Consider the following 24,810-nt stretch of genomic DNA (forward strand, 5'->3'; position numbering starts at 1 on the left):
CAAGAGCTTCTCTCCGCTATGACAGATGCAGCCCTGGAGATTCAAGGTCCTGGACTTGTAGGCTGGTGTGGACGGGGGAACCCTGTCAGCTGGCAAAATGTCCCTTGGTGCTTACACCCTTCAAAGAGCAAATGCTGGCTTGAGGCCTGGAGGACGGAGCCCCTCCATGGGAAAAGCTTGAGATTCTATCTGCTTTTACTTTGACGCACATTATCCAGCCTCTGACCACTATGCCCGCCCCCCTGGCTGCAGGACCACCCTGTAGCCTTCTCTGCAGAGACAGGCAGGAGGGCACTGCTCATCCAGCTACGTGGCCCTCCTGGACAAGATCTTCTATGAGACCTCGGGTGGGAAGTGGCTCCTGTGACCCACAGAGGCCTGACTGGGGAGGCCATCTTCTTCGTGCCATCTCTCCCGTTCTGTCCTCTAACCTCGACAGGCAAACCTCAAGACTCCCCTCCCAAAGTCAAATCCTGAATTTTATCCCATTGCCTGGTATTCCTCAAGTATTCCGTGTTCAGTATCTCCTCCTGCCATCTAAGCTCCTCACGTCACACGGTGATGTGAACGTGTTTGTGTTCGTAGGGGATTCTTTTCTTCTGTTTACCTTCCCCTCCAGGGCTTCCCAGAAGGCACAGAGCACATGCTCACTAAATACCCATTAAAAAGAGCTGATCTGAATCCTGCCTTTCCCTTTTCCCTTTCATGCCTTGTCCCGTGTAGTTCTCTCTTCCTAACCCTTCCTGGCTTTCTCTGCCAAGATCCAGCAACTCTCAAGAACCTTCTCTGATGGCTCCTGCTCTCCCCACTTTCAATCAGGAACAGCCTAGTAGGTCCCATGCTCCCAGGTAGGATGTGTGTGTTACCTTAAGTGTTGATGGGGCAGGGAGGAGATTAAATTCAATATACACTAGTTTGGTGAATCCATGAAGGCGAATCCCAACCTCACAGCTAGTTAAGTCATAAATAAAAACTTTGGAGCTTATGGAAATGCCCAGCCTAGGGCTCAGATCCCTCCCCTGGGGTGGGTGCTGGGAGGACCAAAGTGAATCACAGGTGGGCCCTCCAGCCCTTGGCCACAGGGACGCTCCTGCAGTCAGAATTCCCTGATGGAGAAATCTCTTGTGTAGAGTCAAAGACGCCCCACTGAGGCTGTTTAGCTTAGAAATACTTGGGAAGCTGTGACTGCTACCATTTCAGGGCTGGGGCACTGAGAGTCACACAGCCGTGCTCAGCAAAAACACTGTCGAGACCAAAGGCAAGAAGAGTAAAGCTGGTGAGCAAGTTCACAGAATAAAAGTTGGGGAACCTTGGGGGTCTTCCAAGGAGCAAAGGACTGGGAATATTGGCATCTGGGGTGAGTGACTGTCTTGCAGCACCTCCTTTCTAGTAGTCCCCCAGCTCAGACCAGTGGCTGTGCCAGAATTAAGCCCCAGGAGGCTCTCGGGCAGAGTCTGAACTGCGTTCTCTGCCAGTCTCTGCCTTTCTGCCCTGTAACGGATGGCTGCTCCCCTGAGCACAGGGTGTCATCCCTCGTCTGAACTCCTGGCCCCTCCACCCCTTTGGGACAGAAATATTGTCCAGACCGGCCTCCCTCAGCTTAGACCCCCACTGCCTCCATCACTATCGGCATCAGCGCCATCCCCAGCACTCACTGTGTATGAAGGGCTCTCCTAATCATCTCACATCATTAGCTTTTCCTCTCCTCACAGCAATCCAGTGTGGTAGATTTTATCATCCCCATTCTATGGATCAGCAGACTGAGGCTCAGAGAGGTGAGGTGACTTTCCCAAGATCCTACAGCCCCAGTCGGAACCTGGCTGCACCTGATTCCACACCCCAGCCTCCAAATACCACACCACCTCCTGCAATCCTTAACTCCTGATTCTTGGAGTCTTGGGATAAGAGGGAGAGGGGCTTCAACAAGCTGGGTTGGGGGTGATGAATGGAGAGACAGGAACTAAAATTTATTGAGAATCTGTAGTATGCAAAGCATCTGAGGTTTGTAAACTAACCCTGTAGTAATTCTGTGAGCGGGTATTCTCAACCCCATTTTACACATAAGGAGGTCGCGGCTCTAGGAGGCTGGAAGTGAATTCCCAGGTTCACACGACTATCCTGTGACAGCAATTTTATTCCTACTCAAGTCTCTCTGGGGTGAAAGCGAGTGCCCTGTCCACTTTTCCATGCCATCACCTGGGCCAACTACTAAAAACAGGTTCCTGGACTTTTCCCATGCCCCCCAGCCCTGGGCCAACATCCTGGCTCTTGGCGGGACCCTGCAGCCTCTCGGAGGCTAAGGGCTCTCACTCTGGCATGGACACAGGCCAGCGGGATGTCCTCACATGTCTGCAGGGACCGACTGGGCCCCATTCCTGCTCTGCCAGGTGGAAGATGAGGACAGCCTCTCATGGTCCCCGGGGCTCTGTCTTCACGGTTCACGCTTTCAGGAGGTCCCTGGGCCAGTGGGCTGGCTTTAGGGGAAGGGGCTGCCTGTTCGGCAGGGCTCCTCCTCCAGCCGCTGAGTTGGTGAGGGTGTGAGGGTCTCAGGCCCACTTCCCAGTTTTCTCTCAGCACAGCCCAGTCATGCAGGAGCATGCAGGAAAGGCCTCCCTTGGGGGTCCCGCCATGCAGTGTGGATGGCTGGATGGAACAGATCATGAGGTTGAAAGGGGCCTCCATGTCACCCGGTCTGAGGGCTCACCTACCTGGAAAGACTCCCCACTCTGGAGGCCTTACCTTAAAGAGGGACATTCACACTGAAGCAAACTTGAAAAGAGAGAACACGTACACAAAGAGAAGTTTACTTGGCTGGCATTTCCCTCATTATCTTTGGCTTTCACTGAGGACAGCTAGGCTGCTGGGGAGGCAGACCTCTCCCTCCTCTGCTGGCTCCCCCCCCCCCCATTCCAGCGCCGAAGCCCCAGGAGCCATAATCTCAGAGCCTAATGCGTTTGGGGCGGGGGAGGTGTGTGCAGGAGAGAAGCTAGGAGTGAGCAAAATACCTCCAAGATCTACAGGGTTGGATGATGCCCTTCAGCCACACCAAACACATCACTTCTCTCCCCTACAGTCCCCAAGGAAGGCAAGCCCAATGGCAACACAAAAGCTAAATGGGCTACTTTTAACGGCAGCAAATGATGCCGCCATTTTGGAACCAAATCCCCAGTGGGATAGACCAGTGAATTCTAAGCTTGGCGACTTTTTCCAGCATCAAAGGCCACGGATCCAGCCTCGCTGGCTTTCCTATTCCCCCAGCCGTCCACTGCTGTATGCCCTTGCTCTGAAGCAAGCCACCCCCAGAAAACTGATTTGAGCGCATGACGGCGCCAAGTCTCTGGTTTGGTGTTGATGGCACATGGCTTGTGCAACATCAGTCGAGTATGTGGGTGGATAAAGGCTGGACAGGAGCATAAAAAGGCAAGTGGAGGAGGGAGAATATACAAGATAAGATAGCTGGGGGGAAAGATGAGAAGGAAATCTCCACGCAGAAGCAAAAGCCACTGAAAAATGCCCTGGGGTGGGGTTAGTGCAAAGGGATGAAAAGCTGAAGGCAGGAAACCCAGTGGAATACTGACAGCGGGCGAGTCAGGGCAGTGGTTAGACATGGAGGCTCAGGCGCCAGGGAGCAGAAATCTCAGCTCAGCAAACATCTCAAGAAGGCGAAGGCCTGGAGGGGACAGCAGCCAATTGAAGTATGGGATGGAACCTGCCCAGAGGCCAAATTCCAGCTACGAAATCTGGACAGTCTCCTGGGTGATATCTTTAGAGGGGCGAGGCTTCCTGCAGAGGCGATGGAAACCAGGCCCGGGAGCTGTTCTCCTGCCATATCCTCAGCCCCTGTGGGGGGTGATCCAGGGACCCCAGCGTCCAGCTGAGCCAGCCTGGGCAGAGTGCAGGCTTGCTGTGCCCACCAGCTGTGGAGGGGCTCCGTCTGTGCGGGGGAGTGGGGACGGTCAGGAGCTGTGGAAAACAGGCCACTACGTCTTGTCTCTTCATAACTCTTAGACTGGATGACATGATCTCACCCAGTCTCCCCCCAGCCAGACAAAACCAACTCCTTCCTGAATCAGACAGGCAGGATGCCCCCCAGGGTGCTCAGATTCAGTAGGGCCAGCTGAGGAGTGGAGAGCAGCTATTCAGCAGGATCCTGGGGACTAGTGGTATCCTGGTGTGGCATCAGCGGGGCATGGGGAGGGAGCAAGAGGAGCCCTGGAGTTCCCTCACGAGCCCCAGGACCTTGACCGAACGCCCTGGGGATCTTCAGCCCGATGAGATAGGGGAGTCTGTGCATCGCTTTCCTTGCTGCTAAAACTCATGCCCAGTGTCTTCTCCAGGCCACCACCAAGGTGCAGGGCTGGAGATGCTTGCTCATAGACTTGTCCCCTTCCTTCTCACAGTGGCTTTCTTTTGACTCGGAGTCTGTCCCTAAGATCTAAGAAACTCACACCATCCCTGGCTGCTTGCGACCCACCATCTTGGCCACTTGTTTCCAATGTCAGGCTCCAAACCAGTTTTCTTTCCTCTCTCCGACAAAACCTTTCTTCCGCTGCTCTCCTCGGAAGGCATCTGATGTGTCCTCAAGTCATGTGATACCTGAAGCCCACGGGAAGCCTGTCCTGTGTTGGAACTCCCTGCCCCGTGAACAGAAGATGACTTCCGTGGAGACATACCTTGGCTTCCCAGTGTCTCTCCAATGACCTCTAGTGTGTGGCCATCTATTCTGTCTGGGGGTGAGGCTGACCCTGCTTTTGGAGCACAGAGCCGTGCTCACCACTGGCATCTGAGCCAGGCAGGTCCCTCACCCCCGTGGTGAGTCCTGAGGTGGTTAGTGGGGGTGATGGCTTATAAACGCCTGTGTGAGTTTTCACATTGGCCTTACAGGGCTTTTAGAGATGAGAAACACAGTATGTCCGCCACTGCAGTGGGCTTTAATTCAACGTAAAGTCTATTTCTGTTGTACACAAGCCCACAGATGACTCAGGGTGGTGCCATGAACATTTTTCAGAAACAAGTTTTCATTTAAAGGACAGATTTGGGACACCTTTCCAACCTGCTAACTGGATGAAGACTATTCTTTTCTTTTCCGACTTTAGTATTTCTCTGGAGAGAAATCTCTAGTCCCAAGGATATAATTGTGATCAGAGATCTAAATAACCTGAATACTTCTTGAATGACCTATAGCCGAGAACTCAGTAAGGATCAACATTACTCAGCTCCAAATGTGACCAGAAACACCTCTTGTACACACACATACACACAAAGTTTCCCTTCTTACCCTTCCTTTGGATGTTCTAATTCTCTCCTCCAAACTGAATTCAAACCAACCAAATAAACGCCCTCTCCCCTGACCCCCAACAGTGTTGAGGATGACTCTGGAGGTCTGTGCGGGGCGAGTAGGAACATGCACAGAGGATGATTTCCAAGGCAATGATGAACTCAGTCTTTAGGAACGCTAAGGCAGTTTTGAACTTGGTGGGAGCTCCTGGACGGCCCCTGGAAGCCTACTTGAGCCTCTCAGCGAAGGAAGCAAGCAGTGTCCTGCCTCTGGTCCCAGGCTGGGGACCCTCGAGAGGCCCTGGGAAGGGAAGCGCAGGGCCCTTGTGCTCTAGGTAGAGAGGTAGTCCCACCTGACCCACAGGATGGGCTTCTACTGCTGGTTCCTGGGGGGCCGTCACCCCCTGACCGCAGGAGAACCTGCACCCCTGGCCAGGGGCAGCTCTATGGTAGCGGACTGGGTCACCTGCTCGGCCTCCTGGTTCACGCTTCATCCCTCCCCCTTCCTCTGTCTGGTTCCTTGCCCATCCTGCAGGTCCGCAGAAATCTCACACTTGTCCTTCCTGCCCTCGCCTTACTCCAGGGAAGCCAGGGACTGCTCAAAGTGTCACTCTGCTCAGGTCTGCATTTTCACTGGGCTCAGAGTTCAGACTGGAGGGTGGAAGCCCCACTGAGGAGCCCCTGGCATTGCTAGGGCTTTGGGAAGAGCTCCTGGAGACCAGAGCTACTCGGGTCTTTGGCCATCTCAGAGGAATCACCTCCACTGGATCTGAGTGATGATCTGCCACTATTCTACCCCAGTGAGAGACCCTTCTCTGTGAATCCATCCTTTAGAGCTTCCTTGCGCCTTTTATCACAAAGAGCTTCCCGAATTCCTTGCTTCCCTGTGGCCTCTTGGCAAAGACTCCCTGCCTGCCTCTGCCCCACCCAGGCCCCCTCTTCCCTTCACACGCTTTGCTGATGGTCCCCTGGCACTTGTCCCCTCCAGGCTGCATCCCCGGGAGAAAGCTGCTCCTCCAGTCCTCCCCCTCCCCCCACAAGGCTCGTGTCCAGTCCTTTTGTTGAGCTGGTGTCTAGACTGGAGTTCAAGTCATCTTGCAGACCTGCACTGGCTGACTGGTCCCTGCTCTCATCCCAGGTTCCTGTTTGTTGGGCCTGGGTTCCTTACTCAGTTCTACTTCTCAACTTTCTTTGGGTTGATTAAGTTAGATTGAACCTAAAATAACATTTCACCTTCAGATCTGAGTCTTCAGTTTCTCCTCCCCTGCTTGGCCTCTGGCCTCCTGCTTTCCCTCACTTTGTCTGGGGAACTCTGTCGGCTCATCTTGTCCTTAAAGGCCACCTTCAGAGACCCTCGGGATGGGGTGGGGCGGCCTTCAGGCAGGCTGGCACACACGGTGAGCCCTGTCCCGAGCCCGCAGCACGGGCTTTTGGCATGACAGGCCCCAGAACTGTGGGTGATGCTAACAAAGAAAGAAGGTAAACTTGAATTTAGCCTGGTCCAGGCTGTGTGCCAGCCAGTGAAAATCATAAAAACCCAAGAAGGAAGCAAACGAGGAATGGAGACAGGACTGAGTGTCTAGGGACCGTCCACCTGCCACGCTCTCATCTGGCTGAGGCCCGGACCACACCCTTCAGCTGAGAGTTACCCACAGCATGAAACATTTCACTCTCAACCACTGCCCCCTAGAAAATGTCTTGGAATATAGTAGATTTCCTCTCTGATGATTCCCAAAGCACAGGAGGGTCTTTTCTGTACTTGGAAGTGAGGAAGAAGGGGTCCTCTGACGGAATGTGGGGTGACTGAGGGCCGACTGGATAATCTCAGGTCTTCCCTGCCCGAGACCCCAGCCCCACGACTCTGGGGCTCTGCCCTATAACCTCCTATGTTACACACCCTCCCTTGCCCCCAGGACGCTACCCAGCTGGCTACCCAAAGTTTCAGTCTAAATGACGGCCTCCTTGGGCTAGGATCCAACAGAGCTAAGAATTTCCCCCCTCACACACACACACACATGCATACGTATGCACACCCACACCCACTCTCTCTCTCTAATTTTAAGGAGAGCACCGCCGACCCTCTCCCCTTCCAGCAGAAGGTCACTGCCACGACACAGTCTCTGAGTTAAGCCCGGAATCGACAGGCCTATTCTTTTTTCCAACCTCTGAGCGTCAAACACCCTTTACTGCACCCTCCTCCGACTGGCATGAGCACAACAGGCCCAAGAACCTGGAAGGAGTGTGTGCTGAGGCTGGAGAGAAGGCAGAAGGGAGAGCGGATCAGAGAGGGCAGAGATGTGGCCTAAAGAAACAGCATCTTATAGAGCCAGCACCCATGGGCAGCCCTGGGGACAGTCTTCCTCAAATGGCCATCTCTGAGTCTCAGCTTCACGCTCTGTGCTCACTCCACAGAATGACTGCGACAATTAGTTACTGAATATTTTTCTTTAAATTGACTCATTAAAAAAAAAGCTTATCTATAAGGAAACCTTATATATTGCTACCACACATGGAAAACCAGTATCAAGTATAATTTTTGATCAAGATAAATAAAATTTGATTGAAGTACAAAAGGTTCTTCTGTGTCCCATATAAATCATCACCTTGGTTACCGCTATCGGTTCTGTGGTTTCGAGAGTAAACTCCCAGGGCCAAGGAGACTCTCTTTTAGGGGGCCTCTTGGCGACCTCCTGCCCTTGTCATCTTGGCTGTAAAATGTGCCCAGACCCCCATCTCTGCGCACGGGAAGCAGGCCCGCCCGCGCCGTGGAACGAGCTCAGGGCCTACTTACAATTCGAGGTTTGAAGGGCGGCTTGATCTTCTTCTGCTCCAGGAGCAGCCAGTCGATCTCCTTGAAGAACGGGTGCTGCTTGATGGCATCCTCGCCGTTCTGTGCCGCCACACAGCCCAGGCGCTTGTGAGGGTTCTTGGTCATGAACTGTGGGGATGAGGAGAGAGACGGAATCAGTGACAAAGGCCCGGCAGGCACAGGCTGTGAGGGGAACACGGAACTCAGCCAAGGCAGAACCTTTAGCATCACCTCCCAAGCCCATTTTCTACATTTTCGGGGGCTCTGCCCCTCAGGGTGCTCTTTAATTCTTACACAGAACTTACTGTGCGCCAGCCACTGTTCTACACATAGTATTACATATACACGCATTGATTCATTTCATCCAGCGTGACCCTCTGAGGTACTATCATGATCCCTACTTTATAAGTGAGGTAGTTGAGGCACAGAGAAGTTAATTAACTTGGCCAAGGTCAAACAGCCAGCAAGGTATCAAGTCAGGATCAGGAACTCAGACTCTTTCTAACCCTCTGATTCCCCCTCAGATTCTCAAGTCTTCTCATCAGGGAGACTGAGGTCTGATAAACTCATACTGAGAGGTCAGCAATCCTTTTTGAGGGAAGGAAAGAAGACCAGATATTCATGCTAAGGTCAATTATCAAAGGCACCTCCTCCTCTTTCCTCTTCCCGGACCTAGGCCCTCCTACTTCTTAAAAAAATTTGACTTTGTAATCTCTAGCACAAAACCCCACATAGATTAACAGATAAAAAAACAAGAAAAAGAAAGGCTTACTGCTTCTCAATGCTTGTCTGTAAAAAACACATTGATGTGTTTTGTACTTTTTGGGTGTCTTGTGATCTCACAAACCCAGGTGAAATGATTATTCCTGTTAAATGAGTCAGTCCTGATGGCAAATGTTAATTTCACTGAGCAGATGTATAGTAACATAACCTTGAAACAAATCAGTGCTGGCAGGTGGAAATATTTCTGATAGCCACCCAGAATAAAGGTAGGGGTGTGTGTGTACATGTGTGTCAGAGACTGAGTATTATATTTCATGGGGTGAAAGCTGAGAGTTTAGACTTAAACAAAGGAACCTAAGAGGACAAATTATAATGCAAAGGGATAAATCTATAATGATAGCATTTTAGGCTTCATCAGCAAGGGAGGTTCTCCTGGGCAGTAGGAGCCTCCTCCTGCCTCCTGCCTGGCACCCCTGAAAGGCAGGGGAGCCATGGACGAGAGAGTGAGGGGTTAGGAATGCTGCCAACACACTTCATCCTTCTAATCGAACAGCTGGCAGAGGTCACTCCTGCTTACACACCCCCGATTCCTATCGCCCACAGGATAAAGTCCATACCCCTTAGTTTGGCACACACAAACTACTCAGCCTGTAGCCAGTCTCTCTCGCTCACCTTCTGCATCCTTTACTTGCCTGGTCCAAGGCCCCTCTCTAGCCCCTAACTATCCTCTAAGAACCAGTCAAAATGCTGCCTCCTCTGTGAAGCCTCCCCAGATTCACTCTGTGGACATCTAAGACCCCATGCTTCTCATTTATTTAAATTATAATTTGTCTAAACATCTCTTCTCCTTGGTGAGCTCTATGATATAGGAATCAGTTCCTTCTTCCCAGCATCTGGCTCAGTGCCTGGCTCCCACTGTGCACTCAGTACACTGAGATGAGTGAACAGCGGGTTGATGGCTGGGCCTCAGGGCACAGTGCTGAGGAAGGGAGGCAGCAGGACTGCCACTTACTGTTGCACAGGTTGTGCACTGCATAACTCTCTGGTGCAAATGGCCTTCTGGAGAGTTCTGCATGTAGGCAGCAGCCCTCAGAGACACAGATCAGTGGCCAGAGTCATGGAAAACCTGGCCTGGCCCTAGAATCAGGTGACAATGTGAGGAAGTGAAGTGTTCCAAGGCCAAGGGAGTAGAAGACTTCTCCTTGCTTCCTCAGCTCTTCCTGTCCTCCCACTTCTGGGAGGGGAAGTATCAGGGCTACGGATAAACACGCAGGTTTTAGCGTCTCAGGAAGCTGACCCTGAGCCAGAGGCTCTTCTCTTTTCCCAGAGACTTCACCCTCACCAACCAGCTGACACAGGCATGACCTCTTCTGAATCTCTGTAGGCCAAAGTTTCTCAGCCTCTGTGCTGATGACATTTTGGACTGGACACTTCTTTGTTTGGGGGCTGTCCTGTGCAGTGCGGGATGTTTAGCAGCGTCCCTGGGCTTCACCTCCTAGATGCCAATAGCACCCCTCCCCTCCAAGTTGTGACAACTAAAAACATCTCCAGACGTTGCCGAATGTCTCTGGGAGATGATGGGGGACAAAGTCACCCCTAGTTGAAGACCACTGCTCTAGGTCATCCATAATGAAAGGGCCCACCTGGGGTGCCGGCAGGGGGCTCACAGGAAAGTGTGTCAGGCTGGGGTTCAGGGCCCAGGGTGAGTGACCAGCTCTGCTGGGGGTGTTCTGGCTGCCTCGGGTGCTGCAGGTTTTTCCTTAGCCAGCACCTGGTATAGTGTCTGGCACATCCTAGATGCCCAATAAATACGTGTTGAATAAATGAATGAGTGAATGAGCATACTCTGTTTGCTTCCTTCACTGCTCTTATCCCAATTGTGACCACATATGGATGTGTTTTTTATTTATTGCCCACCTTCTCCCGCTGGATCACAAGCTCCACGAGGCAGGGATGACGGCTGTTACACTCACCAGTGCTTACTCAGCATTCTAGCACAATGCCCCGCACACTGGAAACACTCAACAAATGGTCGTTCATTGAATCAGTGAATGGGAAGGAGGGAGGGAGGAAAAGAGAAATAGATGCAGAAGGGAGGAAAGAAATGATGTGAGGGAAAGAAGGGAAGAGTAAGGAAAAAATGAACTGCAGAAAGAAGCAACATGTTTTGCTGTGGCATTTTCCAAAATATGATACATGTCCCCTGCCAGATACCTGCGAAATGATTTTAGGTCATTTTTACCATTTTCATTGGATAATTTATGTTAATTAATTATGACAAGTGATACTCTTTCCATTTATGATAGTTACATAACATTTCTTTATAAAATACATATAATTAGGTAGATTTGGGGACTTGATTGAAAAAACAAGAAAACTAAATCACGGTACAGCAGGTATTTGGATATGGCAAATTCTGTGACTGAGGCATGCCGACTCTGAACTTTGGGGCATTCTGATGGGTGAAAGGAGCCAGGACCGGAAGTCAAGATTCCTGGGCTGTCATGGCCTCAGCCCAGCGGGGTGACCCTTCCCAGGTAAGCTGGTCTGCTTACCTTCCGTGCACCTCAGCTCCCCCAGCATTCCAAGGGGGACAGGTAACTTCACTTACTTGCCACAGTACAAGTGTCTTACAATGCAGCAACGGGTGTGCTGAGCAAGTACTAAGCATTGTCACCTGTGAGGGATTATTTGTTGGCGGGGGGGGGGGGTGGCGGGCAGTCTCTCTATTACATCTGAATCCAGCGGGGCCACAGGGATCTTAAGTGGACACATCTTTTTTGATCAGCAATGCTGTTGCGGACACAGGTGCACAATGCCTCCCTTCCCTCCCCCACTGCAGGCCCTGGAGGAAGACAGGCCATGGGTGGCAGGTAAGGAAGGAGGGTCCAGCCCCCAGAGTGCAAGCAGCAGGGGTGACCCCAGTGCAGCAGGGGTTGGCTCTACCCCCTCTACAGCACTGGAGGACCCAGGTGCATGGAGCCTTCCTCGGGAAACACAGACATGGTGTCCCTTTCCCACAAGAACAGTAATTTGTCCCAGACCCCCTTTCTGGCAGGAGCGGGTGCAGTGGGCCTGAGCTCCCAGTGGTGACTGCCCTCCGCCCCTTCTGTTCAGCAGTGAGCAGAGGTGGGACAGAGAGAGAGAGAGAGAAAGGAGAAGTGGGCGGGGAGAGAGAGAGGTGGGAAAGCCAGGGGACCAGGAAGTGGGTGAGGGCCAGTGACTCACTGCTTTCAGGATGCTGACGGCCTCCTTGCTGAGCCAGACCGGGTAGAGCACGTCGTCATGGAGGATGGACTCAAACAGATCGTCCTCGTTGTCGGCCTCGAAGGGGGGCTGACCAGCCATCATCTCGTACATCAGCACCCCCAGGGCCCACCAGTCCACCGAGGGGCCGTACTCCAACTCCTGCAGGATCTGTTTGGGAGACGGGCAACGTCAGGGTCCAGCGCAGGCTGCCCTCTGTGGCTACACCTGCGCCACAAGCGCCCGTGGGAAGACGCGCGTCTCTATTTCCAGCTTGCTCCTCTGTAGGGCGGAGCTGCCTTACATAAAATTAGGTTCTAAATCAGCAAGTTGAGTGACAATTGAGTTTGGGAGGCACCATGTTGGGGGCCAGCTTTCAAAAACCAATACCCACAGTCTGTCTTCCAGGGGGAACAAATTGCTGCTTCTTTGCCTGAGCACCAGATGAAGTTCCTGACTTGAATTGAGGGCCATGTAAAAAGCTGTGCACATTTTTGACACTAAAATCGGGGTGAGTGAGTGCGTGCAGCAAATTTGGGTCTCCCACTGCACGCTCAGCCCAGGGCACGGCTCACTGAGTGGAAGGGTGAGCAGAATCTTAGTCCTCTTTAAATGGTGACAATGCTGAATTTACGGAGGCCTGTGCTCTTGGAAAAGAAACTAGAGTTAATAAATCTCCCCACCCATTTGTGTTCTAATCATAAAGGACCACTATGCTCTTGCATATTCTGAGAAAAGACCCATGACTTGCCTACGGCTCGCTGATGAATCCTTGTTTTCTTGCCTCTATAAAGCCCCAGACCCCCTTCTTTTTATTTGAGGTGTTCCATAAACATTCTCCCTATTCCAAGAGCTCGAATCAAATCCTCTCCTCGGTTGTCTGGTGCATTTTATCTTCGACGGTGGCCATTTTTCTTATCTATGTTCTCTGCCTCTCTCTCTTTTCTCCCTCTGACCAAGTGTGTGGAGTCAAAGTCACTTAGGTTACATGCACGTATGACATGATGCTGAATACTCAGCACCATCGGCTTCCTGCAGAATGGTGTGTAAGGACTGCAGTTTTACAAACAGAATCAGAATGTCAGTGCACAAGAGGAATTCTATTCCGAGTCAAGAAGCTGCAGAACTTTTTGAAAAGCAAGTAACTGCCCCATCCCAATTTTTCTTCAGTGCTGGCCATGTGCTGGAAGGAGATGGAAGATCAACCAGGTTGCATCCAGTTTCACTCCAAGTTTGGCATTAGATTTCTGGGTGATCTCAAGCCAGTCACTTGACTTCCTCATCTATCAGATGAGGCTCAGATTCTCAGCTTAACTTCACAAGATTAATTAAGGTGGAAGATTTTGAAAACCTACTGCAAAATACAAAGCTCTGTATAATTAGAAGGTGGTACTAAATCCAGTTTTTCTTCTATAAGATTTGGTCTCCACGTTTATATAGAATGTAGCAGGTCATTGATGTGTGTTTGGCTCAGAGCAGAAATAATGCTCAGTCAGAGCAGGACTAGGCATGGTACTGCCCAGAGACAGGCGGGTGGGTGCGAGGACATCTCTGGCTGCTCTCAGCGCTGTCATTCTATAAAGAACTCCAAAAGGTGAAGGCTGTGGAGGAAAAGCACGGCTGGAGTGCATGTACCCAAGGGGGGTGTATTTTGAGGACTCCCCCCCAAAATGGCAAAGGCCACTCCAGCTTGCAGGACACCCCAGGCAGGTAACTTCTCAGTTAACTTGTTACAGAACAAGGCTCCAGCTCAGTTCTCAGATTCCAAGATGGAAGAGAAGGCTGAACCCAAGTATCTAGACTGTCTCGGGTCTACTCAAAATGCCCTTCTAGAGGTTGTAGATTGCTTGGGATTAAATCAAAAGATGGGTAGAAGCATTTTGAAAACAGTAAAAACATGCACATTTTAGGACTCTTCAGGATTTAGAATGAAAAGGAATGTGAGCAAATGCAGCCAACTTTAAATTATTTGGGGCTGGTAAAGCTGCTTGGTTAGGACCTTCGGTCTCAGCCCAGTGGTCAGCACAGGGTATCTGTAAGGTCAGAGCTATAGGCTCCACTGAGGAGCCAGTAACTCTGCTCTGTTCCAAAGGTGAAGGGAAAGCCAAAGCCCAAGACTCCCTCAACCTTGAAAGACCCAGCGGCCCAGCCTGGCTCACCGTGGTACCACCTTCAAGGTCATGGTTATCACCCATCTCCTCCAGAAAGCTTTCCTGGATTTCTCCAGCTTTTCTCCTCTCCTCTGACACCCTAAGACCCTTGCCCTAAGATCTGGCAGGCACTTTCCAAATACTACCAGCAGTTGAGCTACTTTTTTCATGGTCAGCTGTCTCCCCAGGGCATCCATAAGCCACCAGAGGGTAGGGACTCTACATTTTTCCGAATCTACCCCTGTGACCAGCCCAGTTCCAACACTCAGGGAGACTGGCTGCCAGGTGTGCCCACCGTGTGTATCTTCCTGGGCATGCCCCCTTCTCTCCTGGGCTCTGAGGGCCTTGGTGCTAAGGAAGCCACCCTCCAGCCTTGGGGAGTGGCACAGCTGGGTTCTGTGCCTCCTCGGTGTGGTGGGGAGGTGGCCTCCAGGTGGCCCTGTGTGTGCTCAGACAGGATGGCGCTGGGTAAACCACAGAGCAGCCCTGCCCACCCTTCCCCAGGCCCCTCCAGAGCCTTCCTATTTTGGGTAGCATCTTTTCTAAAATTCTCCTTAGGCTTGGCCCTAATTATCTGTTTCCTAATCACCTTGTCACGGATGGAGCTGGTGAGAAGGGCAAGGCTTCACATGCCATGGGAGGGCACCTGGTGCAGCAGCCAACCCCTTGATGGGTCAGAGCTGGGGTAGAAGAGCAGGCATTGGTCCCGATGACGCCAGGCACTACCCAGGGCTGGCCGCCATTTGATGGGGAGTGGGGGCTGGGCATGGAGAAAGGAGAGGGGGGTGCCATGGAGGTCAGCCAAGGGCACACCGTGGGAAGAGAAGCCCCAGGGCAGAGCTAATGCCTCAGAACGTGTCTCTGGTTTCGGGGTTAGCCAGGTGTCTCACAACCCCTCCTATCTGAATACAGGCTTATGCTTTCTGAGGCATTTCCATGCTCTAATCTCATTAGATTCTCAAAATAGCTTGATGAGGTGGGTAGGGCAGGACTTATTTTTCCATTTGAAAGATGAGGAACCTGAGGGTCAAAAACATTTTGCCACTTGGTCAAGATCACGTGGGGGCATTAGTGGTTAAGTCTGGCCTGGGATCTCAACTCTCAGGCCTGTGCTTTTCCCACCCCACTGCACAACCCGACGAGCATGATGACTGTGATGGAGCCGCCACTGACCCAGCACTTCCTGTGCGCCAGGCACTGTGCTAAATGCTTTAGCGGCATAATTTCATTTAACCTTCCCAATGACCCTTTGATAAAGGTAGCGATACCCTTATCAGCTGTAATTTGCCTACAGTAAGACCAGGGATTTCATTTCGCGTGGAGTGGCGATGCTGCAGATTTGGCACAAGTGTAGAATGGGAAGAAAGAGTGTCTAGGGCCCACTCTAAACAGAGACCAGAGTTATTCATTGTGAGTTTCACCAATGGATTGCCTTTTGTGAAAGTTGTGTGGGTGTTTTGTTCATCATAAAGTGAATGTTTATCTTGGGCTGGGTCCTTGACTACTATACTGGGCTGTCAACCCTTTGACTCTGGCATCAATTCACAGAGGGCCTAGAACCAAGCATTCTGATGATAAAGAGTGAATGAGGAAGGTGGTGGAAAAAGCAAGTCTCAATCGAGAGCTCTTACTTTCAATGATTTCTCCTTGGAGGTTAAATTCCTAGTGTCCCTGCTAAGAGAACATACTAGTAGAGACAGACTGAAATCTCTATTCTTCAGATCTTTTAGAAGATGGAGGTTCCAGTGAGAATTTACCTGTTACCATCCTTACTCTATGACCCTCCTCAGGCCTCCCTGTGTCTTGTCTGGGCTGTGGAAAGACTCTCAACCATCCTTCCCTGGCCCTCTGGCTTCTGATCTACACTGCTGTTGCCTGTCTTCTTTCTGGGACAGGTCTGATGATGACCCTCCTTCTACTAGGAAACCCTCAGTGGGTCCACAGATCCTACAGAATAAAGGCCACTTTCCTTGGTCCTTTTTCTTAATCTTGTTCATCACTAAGAGCACTAAGAAATCCTCTGTTCTAGCCACACTATCTTCCTTTCTAAAAAAGGCCAAGAATGTTCTCTCATCCACTGGTCTTTGCTCATGTTGGAGTATCATAAGTTCTCATTCCTTTATTCATTCAACAAACCATTACTAAGAGACTGACTAGTGTGCCGGAGCTTGGGAGTACCCAGATTAGAAACATAGCCCTGCCTTAAAGGATTCAGAGCCCAGGGATACTGAGCCTCCTTGCCTGCCCCACGCCCACTCCAGTCCTTCCTGCTGTTTTCAGGAATGCTCCCTACTCCATACCACCAAAGGAAATCCTGCTGATTCTCTACAACTCAATTCATCCACCAGGTGCTCTAAGAAACCCTCCCTGATCCCTGAGGTTACTGTCTTGTGTTGTGTACCTATTTATTCTGCTTAATTCATTGTTTACTTATCTGTCACTCTCTTTAGACACAAAGTCATTTTAGGAGAGCCACCAGGGTCTTAGTCAATTCTTCATCCCCACATCGCTTTGTGTCTAGCAGGTGCTCAAACAATGCCCACTGGAAGGAAATGAAAACTGGTTGTGCTAACCCCTACCCACCATGGACAATGCTTAAAGGGGATTGGTACTTCCTGCTCATCTCACATGTGTCAGAACACATAGGACCATTTTTATTAAGTATCTATGACAGACTGTGTCTTAAACCTGAATCATACCACACTAGGTATCTCTCAGTCTAGGCAAGACCGACCTGCAGAAGCTGAAGGCAAACAAACACTTTATGATGAACAAAACACCCAAGCAACTCCCATGAAAGGCAACCTACTGGCGAGGCTTACCATGAACATCTCTGATCTCTATTAAAATGAGGCCCAGGCACTCTCCTCTTCCTGTTCAATCTGTGTGCCTGCTATGCGGAATCACTGCTGCACTAGAAATGGCAACTACTTCTTGGTTCCACTGTAGGCAAATTATAGCTGATAAAGCTAATCACTGCCTTTATCAATGGCTCTCCTTTATTCTGGTTATTAAAAAATGAAAGCAATCATACAAGTCAACAAACGTCTCTTGGTCCTAGTCTCGCTGGTAGTTCTGGACTGGGATGAGAGGATGCTCAGTGAGGGCCTGGCCAGCTTTGGGGAATGGCCTGTTACTCTCAGTTCACCATTATCTCCCCATCACCACCACTTCCTTATGGAGAAATCGGCAAGCCTTTTACCTTTCCTTTTCTCCCTCCTCCCCGGAATCCATTCTGGTTTTCCAGAGCCTTCCCCAGCACTGCTAGATGACCCTGGCATATGGGGATGGACTCAGGCCTCAGCCCTGGCAACAGGAGGAGGTGGCCCTTTGTCCATGGTCTTACCTCGGGAGCAATGTAGTCAGGAGTCCCGCAGAATGTGGTGGTCGTCACACCGTTCAGAATCCCTTCCTTGCACATTCCGAAGTCGGCCAGCTTGCAATGACCTTCTGCATCCAGAAGGATGTTGTCCAGTTTCAAATCCCTATAAGACGTGCCAGAACCACATGGTTAATGCTTCACTCATCCCAATATGACCTTTTTGAGGTGGAGAGGTATGCACATCTCAGGGAAATCTGCTACAGAAAGGAAAGTCTTCAAGGAGGCTTGACCTGCCAACAACCAACCCCAGTCCAGGGCTCTTGCCCACAATGGCCAACCCCCAAGTGCCCCCCATTCATTCCAGCCTGAGGGAGGAGCTTCTGTAACCTCAGGAATGTCTTAACACTGCTTTGGTTTAAAGAAGTCGGCAGCTATTTATTGAAGCCCTACTATATGCTGAAATTCATATTATTCAGATCTTGATAAGAGAGAAAGAAGGAACTTATGCCCCTCCCTTTATGAGTTAATCATGGGGATCAGGTGGTGGGACAAGACTGACATATATTGGCACCAATGAAGCAGATAAACCACATAAGAACCGGATGCTACTTTATAGGGCACTGACTATGTGAGCCATTGTGTTTTGGGGGGAGCGGGGGAGGGAGACCATTGATGGCTGGTGCAGGCGGGGAGGGCTCCCAGGAAACTGACTCTCAAGAGAAGCTTGGCTAGGTGGTAAGGTTTGGACAGAGCATGAAGAGAAAAGGTGGGAGGGAGGGGAAGGCCAACACAGTACATGCAAAAGGCAGTGAAGAGACCAGAGAACTGAGTCCCAGTAAATGGTGAGGCAAGACAGACATGTTGAAACCAAACATGAAGAGCCCAGAACGCCAGGAAGAGGAGTCTGAAATTCATGCTGAGGGGCTGAGGGTAACTGAAGCCCCAGCCTGCATGAGCGTGCACGACGCACTTGCAAGATCAGTCTCTTAGGGGCAAGCAGGCCAAGCAGGGGAAGGGTCTGGGTGCAGGAAGGAAGGCCCATTGGTTGCAATAACCAGGCCCCACAGAGCTGGGTGGTTCTCAGGCTTCAGCCAGTGCAGCTTCCATATGGCCTATTTTACAGTTTGGGTTTCCCCTAAGATCTCATATAGAATCTAGGGTTCTGGATAAGAATTCCCCTACCAAGTCTGCAAATTCCAGACCTGTCCCATATAAAGATCTAGATGGAGGTCCTCACCCTGGGTCTCTCTCAGCAGTCACTCTGGGGTGGGGGGGTCTTGCAAAGAAGGCCGACTCCCCGGCACACAGAGCAAGAGGGGCCTTTCTCACAAGCCTGCTGGCGTCTGGACTTGAACTCCGGCCACCGTCAGGAATCCAGGCCTGAGTGCAAAGGTGGGGCAGGAAGCACTCTAAGGCCAGCCTGTCTTGCACCCGTGGCCCCATTTCCTCACACAGCTGGGACTTCTTGAGAAAAGAGAAAGTACATAAAATGTGCTGCTCTAAGCAAATGCTTGGGAGCTACAGAAAGAAGAGTGCGTCCGAGCTCTTGGGACCAGGGCTCCCCGAGTCCCCACCCTGGCCACCGTGTGTGGTCAAGGCTCCGCTCTGGTTGGTGTGCGGGGGGAGCAGTGAGGGGAACATGACTCGGGTGCAGGCGGCCTGGGTTGCAATCACTACTGGGGTGTGGTCCTGGTGCAGTCATCTTGCTGGTCTGTAACCCCATGTGCTGGAGTGAAGGGTTACTGTGATGAGGTGTGTGAAAGTAGCCGGTCTTTAATACCCTAACACCCGCTTCCTTCACGAGGAAACTGAGAGGGAGCAGGGTGTCCTGCAAACATTTGAGTGGTTGAGAGGCTGACCCACGGCCCTGCTGAGTTAGGGCCCCTTAACACGCTCTCCAGTCTATAGAGTTGCCTTTCCAAGACCTACCCTTGCCCACCATGATCACCATGGCAACACCCACGCTAACAGTAACCACAACCTGCGGAAAGCACCTGGTAGTCTACAAACCACATTCGTATTCTGAACAACCCTGAGAGTGAGGAAGAGCACACTCTGCACAAGGGTAGCAGAAACAAGCACAGGGAGACTGGAAGAGAGCAAGTGACTTCTGTAAGGTGACAGGGTGCTGGTGGGACTGTGACCTGAACTCAGGTCCCTGGCTCTGAAGGCTGGCACCGCCGCCTCTGTGCACTACACTCCCCTACCTTCCTGCCTTCTCAGTGGTGGATGACTTTCAGTGCCAGCCACCAACCCCGAATATATAAAGGACCCCGCATGCCATCGCTCAAGCACTCTCTTTTAAAGCCTTTGTTATGTCATAGGAAGGACTCCTTCTCATTTGTATGAATGGAATAGATTCAGAAGATTCTGAGCCAACCCGAACCTTGCCCTTGTGCTGAAAATTGCGACTCAGTGTTTCCGGCCCATCAGGCTCAGCCTTTCCTTCTGCTCGGGGGGCTCCTACTCAGAGCAAGAGAAGGTGGACCACCTAGTTTCTCCCCACCTCCCGCTCTTCTCTGCCTGCCCTGGCCCAGGTGCACACCGTCCCTGGGCTCCCTGCCCCTCTGCTCCCTGGAGAGAGAAATCACTCCTGCTGAAGGCCCAGGGCGGCCACCAGGGTCGAGCATGTTTGGCAGCACCTGCCCCTCTGCTGTGGCGAAGGGAGGCCCCAGGCCAAAGCATTTCTTCCCACTGTCCTGTCTATGATGCCTGACGTCTTCCTTGGAGTCCCCCTTCCACTGCCTGTATTTATCTAAACTCCAACTCCCCATGGGAAACCAAGTCCCAAGGAAGAGTTAGTGATTTATGTTCCTTTCCTTTTGTAACAGGAAAGATTATCACAGCTTGAAAGACCCCTGGGGGCCAGAAAGGCTGCTACTGGAACTTTATTTCTTTGGGGGTCTTCAGTCTCATTAAAAAGAAAAATACTCATACCACAGAGACCAAATTTGTCTTGTCCCGGGCTCTAAGTGAGTTCTTGAGTGGGGTTTCAGGGGATGGGAGCGCTCAGGGAAGCCCAGGGCCATGCTTGCTCAGGTGGAGAAAGAGAGAGGAGAGAGAATGCCCTTCCCTGCAAGGGAGAGGGGACGGAGCCTACAGAAAGAAGGTGGTACCCCCAAAGTTCTGCTCGCTGCACAGCTGGCTGAGAGTGGTGGTCCCCTCATGATTTCCCTCGCCTTCTCCTACCAGCACTGCTGTGCCAGGACCCCTGCCTTTCTAGCTCCCATTCCTGCCCTAAGATTTCTCTACCTCTTGGCTTTTAGTGTTGTCTCTTCCCTAGGGGTCCCTAAGCCTCCCTGGGAAGCAGGGTCAGGAACAATCATTTCCCAGCCTTGCCTGCTCTGAAGCCCAGCTTGCAGGGCAGGGTGACTGGACTTTTCTTTTTGAGAGAAAGTTCCCCTGGCACTCGGGTCATGGTTGTGCACACAGTAGGTACCTGTCAAACTCGTGGACTGACAGTTTTGCAAAGAGGGGCTCCTGCCTAGACGTCAATCCCTCTCTACTCAGTCCCCAAATACAAGGACTGGGACATTTTTTAAGAAGTAGGGTTTTTTTCCTTTTTTTTTTTTTTTTAAATAATGGAAACAGATACAGCAACATCCCTTTCCCTGTGAGCCAATGTAACTAGCCTTTATTTATTAAGTTGATCTATTAATAGTTTTATTCAATCTTTTTCAATAGGTTAATACATTCATGTGTTCATAAAGTCCAAAGTGTAAAGGGCCTACAGGAAATATTCTCCCTCCTGCCTCTGTTCCCCAGACACCCCTTTCTCCCCCTACAGGCAATTGCTTTTTACTCATTCCTTGTGTATCCTCTTGGTCACACTTTATACGTAAATAAGAAAATGTGGGGCTTCCCTGGTGGCGCAGTGGTTAAGAATCCGCCTGCCAATGAAGGGGACACGGGTTCAAGCCCTGGTCCGGGAAGATCCCACATGCTGCGGAGCGGCTAGGCCCATGAGCCACAATTACTGAGCCTGTGCTCTAGAGCCCACGAGCCACAACTACTGAGCCCGCGTGCCACAACTACTGAAGCTCGTGTGCCTAGAGCCCATGCTCCACAACGAGAGAAGTCACTGCAATGAGAAGCCTGCGCACCACAACGAAGAGTAGCCCCCTCTCGCCGCAACTAAGAAAGCCCGCGCGCAGCAACGGAGACCCAATACAGCCAAAAATAAATAAATAAAATAAATAAATTTATTTAAAAAAAAAAAGTGAATGTACATTCATTTCCTCCCTTTTAACTGAATGGGAGCTTGTTATATGCACTCATTCATACCTTATATTTTCTACTTATATATTGGCTATATTGGAGATCTTTCTGTCTTGGCACATGAAGAGTCTCCTAATTCATTTTTATGGCTGTATGATACTCCACCATATTTTGGGGGGGGCCATTTAAGGTGCTTCCAATATTGTGCTATTATAAATAGTGCTGCTGTGATTAAGTTAGTACATGTGACATCTTGTGCGTATATGAAAGTAATTGTACACATATCTCAGAAATTTCTGAGTCAAATAGTAAAAAATGTGGATTTTGATGAATGTTGTCAAACTGCCCTCCTTAGAGGTTGAACAGTTTACATTTCCATAAGCATATATGATAGTCCCTGCTTGCTACCATGGTGTGCTATCAAGTTTCTGGTAGTCTGATAGGTAAAAACAGTATTTCAGTATATCCCTAGGTTTCTCTGTAAGTTTGGGCATTTTTCCTATATTTAAAAGTGATCTGTTTTTTTTTTTTTTCTGTGAACTGTTACCTATTTTCCTTTGGTGGTGTTTGTTTTTTATTGATTGTTAGGAGTTCTTTCTATATTAGGAAACAACCTTTGTGTGGGCTAAGAATTGCAAATGCTTGTCCCAGTTTACTCTTTGACTTTTGACATTGCTAATGCTGGTTTTTGCCAGGCCAATCTTATTTCTTTTGATGTAACTGAACTGACGTTTAACTTTATGGTTTTTGGAGTTTATGTTTTCATTTGAAAGTCTTTGTTTTACCCATTTCAAAGTTATAAAAGCATTCTCCCAAGGTTTCTCACTAGTACTTTTATGCTTTCATTTTATAAACATAAGTCTTTGATATAATTGGAATTTGTCCTGATAAAAGGTGTGAAGTATAGATCCAACTTTGTTTCCAGACTTCTAGTAAGTTGCCCCAATCCAATATGTTAAATAGTTCATCTTTTCCTCATTGATTGAAATACCACCTTTAATAAATATTGGTATTAAATGTCCATATATATTTGGATTTATTTCTGTACCCTTCACTCTATAACATTGATCTGTACCATACTTTTTAAATTACTGTAGGTTTAAAATATGTTTTAATAGCCAGCAGGACTGGTCCCCTTCTTCTTTTTCAAAATTTCCTGGCTACTCTTGTGTATTTACTTTTCCATACGAACTTTAGAATCATCTGTGTAGTTAAAGTGATGTTTTTTATTGGAAACGTGTTTAAAGTTGTAAATTAACTCAAGGAGAATTGATCTTTCTATGATGTTGAGTCTTCCTATTCAATAACATTGTTTGTTTTTCCATTTGTTCAAATCTTGCCTGTGTCCTATAGGAGCATTTTAAAGTTCTCTCCTATAGATCTTGTAATACACTTTTGTTATATTTCATGGCAGCCTGCCGGTTGTCCCAATATTCATTCTCACTTTCTTGCTTAGTGAGAGAATGTTGATTTCTTTTAAGCCACGCACACAGTGATGCAGCTATAAACTAGAATTCAAAGCCTTCTTTAGAGCTGGGCATAGTTAAGTGACTAAGTTCTAGCCAATCAGATGTGTGGAAGTCTCCTTGAAAGGAAGAGCCTTACACTTCTTCTTCTTTCCTTCCTCTATCCTATTGCCTGAATGAGGATGTAATGCCTGGAGTCCTAGCAGCCACCTTCGACCATAAAGATAAGGACCACGCCCCAGGAATGGACTACCTATACTTCCAGATAACATTCATATGAAAAAGAAAAACTTGTATTTAATTTAAAGCACCGTTGTCTGGGTTTTATATGTTAACTGCAACTGAATCTACTTCTAAATAATCCAAGTTATTATTTTATATTTCACATTCCTATTGTAAATAGGATCTTTTCTTCCATTATATGTTCTATCAGGTTACACATGTTTGTACTAACTATTGATTTCTGCTAACCATTCTGTGCCCTGCTGCTACACTGAATGATCTTTATTTTTGTAAAGGAGTTTTTCCAGTTGATTCTCCTGGATTTTCCAAATCATCTGTAATTAGTGATCATTTTTACCTCCTCCTTTTCAGTGATTATATTTCTAACTTATTTCTTCTGTCTGATTGTGTTGACTAGAACCTTGAGAACAATGCTAAAGAATAATGGTGGGAGTGAGCACCTTTGGTAGTCCCTGATCTTAGGGGGTGGGGCTCCCAGAATTTCTTCCTCAGGCAGAATACCTTTATTATAGCCCCTGTCACATGGCACCTGGATCGAAGACTTCCTTACTGTACTTCTCCACTAGGCTGAGGATTGTGAGAACTTCCATAGAACCTCCCTGACTCCCCGAGCTGCCAGATGTCCCAATGGGCTGTGTGTGGGCTGGAGAGAAGTGGGTAAGGAGCAGGTCATGCACTGTCCCTCTGGTCCAGGGCTTCTCACCCTTGGCACACTGGAGCTGGACTGGCACTTGGGCTGGGTACCTCTTTGTTGTGGGGAGCTCTCCTGTGCACTGTAGGATGTTTAGTAGCATCACTGGTCTCTACACACTAGATGCTCTTAGCAACCCCCAACCAAGCTGTGACAACCAGAAACGGCTCCAGACATTGCCAAACGTCTCTTTGCAGGACCTCTGGCGGACAACTACTTCTCTGATTTAAGTCTTAACAGTGATCAAAGCTCCAAGACGGCCTAACCCAGATCATTAAGCCAAACAGGGATTTGGGAGCCATGCTCTGGCTATCAGGAAAGGGTGCATCTGCCTACAGTATCCTCTGCCATTATCCTAGGAGACAAGAACCCTGACCACACCAACCCTGCCGACATCTGCTATCATCAACCAGCTTTTTAAATGTATGAAGAAATGGAGGCTCACTTGCCCAAGGCAAGGCAAGTCACTTGCCCAAGGTCACAGGGCTGGTAAGAAGCAGCGCTGAGCTGACTCCACACAGCTGCCCGTGATCACCTTACACCAAATGTAAGGCCCGTGAGCTGGGAATCTCCATCTGCTGATTGGACCCAAATTCCTTTGGGCTGGATAAGGAAGGCTTCGTGGTGACAAGGGGAATACAGAGGCCAAGAGGTCACAGTGGCTG

At 49.7% G+C, this 24,810-nt stretch overlaps 1 protein-coding gene across 2 annotated transcripts in view; it reads right to left on the reverse strand.

Moving 5' to 3' along the window:
* PRKCE (protein kinase C epsilon) overlaps positions 1–24,810 on the reverse strand; it is a 510,142-nt gene that overhangs the window by 18,409 nt on the left and 466,923 nt on the right. Inside the window, exons 12-15 of one of the 2 annotated variants that reach the window (XM_036872894.1) lie at positions 17,552–17,690; positions 12,038–12,226; positions 8,069–8,215; positions 2,740–2,769 (exon numbers count right to left, since the gene is read on the reverse strand). In XM_036872894.1, the coding sequence (XP_036728789.1) occupies positions 2,755–2,769; positions 8,069–8,215; positions 12,038–12,226; positions 17,552–17,690 (490 nt within the window). In that variant the 3' untranslated portion in view covers positions 2,740–2,754. The remainder of the gene's footprint in view (positions 1–2,739; positions 2,770–8,068; positions 8,216–12,037; positions 12,227–17,551; positions 17,691–24,810) is intronic. The other variant, XM_036872893.1, reaches the window with a different exon arrangement.

This window comes from Balaenoptera musculus, chromosome 13, assembly GCF_009873245.2.
Source record: "Balaenoptera musculus isolate JJ_BM4_2016_0621 chromosome 13, mBalMus1.pri.v3, whole genome shotgun sequence".
Lineage (NCBI taxonomy): Eukaryota > Metazoa > Chordata > Mammalia > Artiodactyla > Balaenopteridae > Balaenoptera > Balaenoptera musculus.